Source organism: Acinonyx jubatus, chromosome D4, assembly GCF_027475565.1.
Source record: "Acinonyx jubatus isolate Ajub_Pintada_27869175 chromosome D4, VMU_Ajub_asm_v1.0, whole genome shotgun sequence".
Classification (NCBI taxonomy): Eukaryota; Metazoa; Chordata; class Mammalia; order Carnivora; family Felidae; genus Acinonyx; species Acinonyx jubatus.
The window spans coordinates 65,881,062-65,886,373 of record NC_069391.1 but is presented as its reverse complement, the minus strand read 5'-3'; the positions used below and the strand labels follow the sequence as shown (position 1 = coordinate 65,886,373).

The window sequence follows — 5,312 nt, the reverse complement described above, 5'->3', positions numbered from 1 at the left end:
TGCAGCCACAGACCACCCTACAGCTATCTCAGACTTTCTGATGCTACACATACACCCATCTTGGTTTTAGATCCAGTAAGAAGTGCCTTGAAGCTGTCCATAAAAGCTGGGAAAAGAGAAGAGTTAGAGGCAAAAGAAACCTGGAAAGTAGGGGTGGGAGTGGAGGGGGGGGGGAGTTGGAAGGGGGCATAGCTTTGTTAATTACTTCAGGCAGCAGAGAAATCTGGTTATGTTTTCTCAGTACATGTTAATATCATATAAAGAGACACGAGATCTTGCTAATCTGTCGACCCCTCAGACAAAGTTTATTTGTGGTGACTTTTAAACTCCTGACTCGCCTTCCAATCACCGCGTTTAAAATGAAAAGCTTTAAATAAACACCAGGAATAGAAGATAAATAAACTTTTTTTCCCTCTTGCAAGTGCCTAGCTTGGCGAGGTTCAGACTCAAATCCCCAGAGGACAGAGCGCTCTCTTTTGTGTTAATGTTTAAAAGATTTTCCAATGCCGGAGTTTATTCCTACTGCAAACATTTCTATTTACAAGGTCAAGTGTATCAGCACTCGACACAGCTTAAGAGTGTAATTATTTATCTAAGGGCGTTTGAGTGTAGATCAGTAGCTCTGGCAGGAACCCAGCCTTCAGCCCACTGCTAAACAACTCCTCACAACAATATTACAAGTTCTGGGGATTGTTCCTCTCCCCAGTGTGTTTACTTTTGCCCGCTGGAATGTTTTGTAACAAATTTTTGTACTTTTTCAACAGACGTGTGAAAATGACTTTGAAGGGGTGTCCCAGGTTTCCTAAGACCTATTGGTAACAGATGTTATTGGCATGTTTGATTGTATGAGAATGTCTATAGCTAGATAGGGACACTCCTGGAGGAGGGGCTTGGGGGGGGGGGTGTCTCAGTGGAAAAGGGGGGAGGGGTGAGAGACCTCTGGGTTATCCCCAAATTGTGTAGAGAAGAGTTAGAGGCAAAAGAAACGGAAGACACTATCTGGGAGTTCTCTCCATAAAGGTAAAAACCAATGCAGGCCAGTCAGTTTTATCTTTTTAGCTGCTTCATTTACACATGTCTAATTGTTCATTAAATTAGAGGCAGAAATAATAGCCCTCATTTCTTGTCTTGTGCTGTATTTTAATTTCAGTTGATGGTTGATAGATTCCCCGGGGCCCCTCCACCCCCATCCTTACCCACTATTGGGTAACCCACAGTGTGACTCTGGAAAGTAACTACACCATATTCATTATTTAAAAACTCTTTACTGATGTACATATTTTAATAAAACAAATAACCAAAAAATACACAAAGCCATAGTTATTTAAAACATAGGACTTTTTTTTTTAAACGATGTCTATAAAAATACAATGTTTAAGGCAGTTTGGAAATGCATTTATACATTTCTACAATGTCCATAAATTCTCTTGAAAATAACAATGTTAACTTCAAATCTATAAAATACACTGTACATTTTAAGACTGTTCTAGATAGAGCACACTTCACAATGGACTGTGGGTTTGGATCCCTGGTGACGCACGGATTCTATACATTTCAGGGAGGAAAGTGTAACATGGTTGCAGATTTAAATTTTTAATTTCTTTTTAAAAATAAATTATTTCTGAAGCATACAATTTATAAAAATTCTATATACACAGTACAGCCACTGGTAACAAATCCCAGTTTTAATACACTTTATATAGAAGTACCAGAGTTTAGCACCCTGATAAAAGCAGAGGCAATATATTTTCTCCGCATATTTGTACATACAATTTGATGTAAAGAACAAAAATGACAAGACAAACATCATAAGAAGCTTTCATAGATGGCAGTGCACAGCTCTTTTACATAAAAAGTTGCATTGTTCAACACCACTAGCAACCCTTTAGATCAGCATCTTTTTGACCCTTAATCCTAAGAAATGTGCTAAGAGATCAGAGTGGTGGCAATGAAATTAAGGTCAAGGGCTCAAGGTTGCCCCAAACGAATTCAGGCATATTAACCCCTTCCCATTCCCCCTCCCCCGCCCAAACAGAATTCTGAGCGCTGACCAAGAGTAAACAAATGAATCAGTTAGTGGGACTTTTCTGTTTACTCACGATTGCAATGTCCTCACTGGCCACAATAAAAGTCAACACCGGCACTCCCCGCCCCCCCCCCCCTCACCCCGCACAGTTAAAATGCTAATAAACAGCCCCTTTGCAAATGTAAATCTTCCTTCAAACTTCTGCTCCAAGCCCACTCCTTTGAAACTGTTAAGGCCCCACAGGTCAGTATCCTCTCTCCACATCCCACCCACCCACGCCTCCCCCATTCCATCCCCGGCATCCTAAACTCTAGCTAGGCCGGTTTCCGCTGGGCAGATGAGCTGGGAGTTTCTGGAGCCTGGAATGGGAGGGGGAGGATGTCCAAGAAGTCATGCTCGGGAGAGGACACGGGAGAAGTGCCAAGAGTCGTGCAGGAGAGACCCGCTAGGCAGAGTCTACTTAGTACACGCTTTGGAAAGTATCCAAACCATCCCCTCGGTCCCCGTGCCACAGGTGCCCCGGCGCAGGCCCTCCCGCAGCCCACGGCGGGGGACTCCAGGGCTAAAAGAGCAGCGGCAGCAGCGGCAGCAAGATGGAGGCGAGCGGGGTCCAAGCGCCTCCGGGCGCCGAGCGACCGCCGCCGCTGCTCCTGCGCCCCGGCCCGTAGGGCAGGTCCCCGCGGCCGCCCGTGGCTGCAGCGCCGCCGCCCGGGCGCGCCGGGTGCGGGACGCCGTCGTCATCGTCCAGCGGCTGCTCGCCGCCCGCGCCCCCGGCGCGCTGCTCGTCGTCGTAGTCCTCGTCGTAGTAGTCGTCCAGGCCCCCGTCCGAGCCGCTGCTGCCCGGGCCGTTACCCAGCTCGGCACCGAAGCACAGGCGGGCCATGTTCTCCTTGACCGACTCACAGATGGGCCGCTCCAGGCCGTCGCACACGCAGTCGTTGAGAAGCGCCGCCTTGGGCACGGCCAGCATGTCCTCGATGACCGTGCGGCACTCGTCGGTGCAGCGCAGCCCGTTGAAGAGCTTGCCGCAGTAGGTCAGGTAGCGGCTGAGGGCCAGGTTGCAGCGGCTGTCGCGGTCGCAGCGCCGCCGGGCCTCGGTGCAGCCCATGACCCCGCCCGCGCCCGGGCCGCCCGCGCCGCCGCTGCTCGTCCGGGGCAGGCACGGCTCAATGGCGCGCTTGGTGGACTTGCAGTTCTCGTCCTGCGCGCAGTCACAGTCTTCCAGGGCGGGCCCGCGGCGCGTGTGGTTGAGCTGAATGAGCGCCGAGATGCAGTGGCTCGGGCAGCGCCAGCGCGACGAGAACGAGGCGGCCGAGGCCGGGAAGGCGGCGGCGGCGGCGGCCCCCGGCGCGTCGCCCCCGCCGCGCTGCGCCAGTACGGGCGCGCACGCCTCGGCGTACTGGTTGTAGGCGTAGCTGCACTCCGGCTCCCCCTGGCACTGCAGCAGCGCCTGCCAGCAGATGAGGCGGCGGCCGTGCGCCAGCCCCGAGCCCCGCGGCGCCGAGCCCAGCAGCTGCAGCAGCGCCATCAGGCACAGCCAGGCGCCCGGCACGGTCCCCGCGCGGGCCCCGCCGCCGCCGCCCAGCAGCCCTGCCACCATCGCGGGCAGCGACGGCCGCCGGGCGAAGAGGGGAAAGGAGACGAGGCGCGGGCAGCGGCGGACGCGGAGCCGGTGGAAAAGTTTGCCCCAGTCTTGCCAACTTCTTGCATGAGTGTTTTCATAAATCCATGCGCGCCGCTCGCTGGTGCCGCGCCGCTCGCAGAAGGTCGGGTCGCCCGCTCGCTCGGGCTGTGGTGGTTTCCCAGAAATGCACAGCCGCGGAGAGCCCCTCCGCTCGGCCCCCGGCGGTGGCGGGAGGCGCTCACTGCCGCCCCGGGGGGCTGCGGGCCGCGGGGCCGCGGCGGGGCTGCAGGACCGCGCGGCGCCGCGGGTGCATTTTGCTCCGCGCCTGCAGATCCGTTGTGCGGCCGCAGCGGCTCCTTCCTCCCGGGCTCAGCGCCGCGCCGCCGCCACCGCCGCCGCCGCCGCCGCTGCGGGCTCTAGCATCGCGCCTCTTCCTGGCTCGGGTCGGTGCGCTGCCCGCCTTCCCGCGGCCCTGGACGCCCGCGTCCCCTCCCCCTCCGCCCGCGGCGACCCCGGCCTCTCCGTGCTCCGGGGAGCCCTTTCCGGGCGGCGCGGGGAGAACAAGAAACTCGGCGCGGCCGGAGAGCGGCTCCCGGGCTTCCCTTGGCGGCGGCTTCTCGGGTGACAAGGGGCCCCGGGAGCGGATCCGCTGAGCCCGGCTACGGACTCGCTGGCTGCGAGGCTTTAAATACAAAAGTGGGCCGGGAGCCCCCGCGTGGTGCCGCGGTGCCCCCTCATTATGCATGCATGGAAAAGCAAACAAACAAAAACATTAGCAACGCTCCTCCAGCTCGCCGAGCCCCGGCCCCGCGCGCTCCGAGCCTGCCCGCTTTCTCCTTTCTCCACTCTCTTTCGCCCTTTGCTCGGCCCCCTTTCCCGGCTTTTCGAGATGCTATTGGTCCTGCCTGTTGTTGTTGAAACTTTTTTTTTTTTTTTTTTTTACGAGCCGCTGGAGTGGAGTGGGGTTGCGGAGTGGGGGAGGGCGGGGAGGGTGGTGGGCAGCTCACATTCAGGCATTCAGGGCTTGAAAGGAACGGCTTAAGGAGCCTGACAGAGGCCCGGGAGCTCCTCCTACTCTTAAGGAGGCTCGGATATGGAGCCCCGGCTCAAGCTCAGAATCAGCGGGCAGGGCTCAGGGGCAGCTGTTCGCATCCGGCTTTGCCACAGGCCTTTTTGTTGGGGTCTTTTTTCCTTTCCTTTCTTTTTTTTTTTGAGAGTTTTATTAATTCTCCCTGGCTCCCATCTGTGCCTTCGACTGGGTTCAGAATTCAGTGTGTTTATCTAGTTCCCTATCTTTGAGTCCTGATCACCAGTGAGGGGGAGTTAAGGGGGGGGGGGGGAATTTAATGTTGGACTTTGAAGAAAAATGAAACAAAACTCAAACGCACACAAGAGGCCCACACTTCAGGTAGGAGACTGCCCGTGAGATATTTACAAGGGCCCCGCCCCAACCACAGGGTCCCTCTTTGCCGACCTGGCAGGTACGGTTCTTGAGCCGGGGAGCCGTGTCAGTTGCAAGACATAAATCCGATCAATCAAATTAATTTCTTTGAGGCATATAAGTTTCTAACTCGGACGGCGATGAAAAAATAATTACAGCATTAAAAATCTTTAGGAATGTTGAGCAGCACCATATGGCCGCAGTCATAAAGGAAGGGGATA

The 5,312-nt window shown here is 55.2% G+C and overlaps 1 protein-coding gene across 1 annotated transcript; it reads right to left on the bottom strand.

Annotated features, from left to right (window-relative positions):
- Positions 1–2,304: 2,304 nt before the first annotated feature.
- On the bottom strand, positions 2,305–3,768 carry GAS1 (growth arrest specific 1). The gene has a single exon (XM_027048150.2). The coding sequence runs from the start codon at positions 3,624–3,626 to the stop codon at positions 2,589–2,591; it is 1,038 nt and encodes a 345-aa protein (XP_026903951.1). The 5' UTR covers positions 3,627–3,768; the 3' UTR covers positions 2,305–2,588.
- Between the last annotated feature and the right edge of the window lie 1,544 nt (positions 3,769–5,312).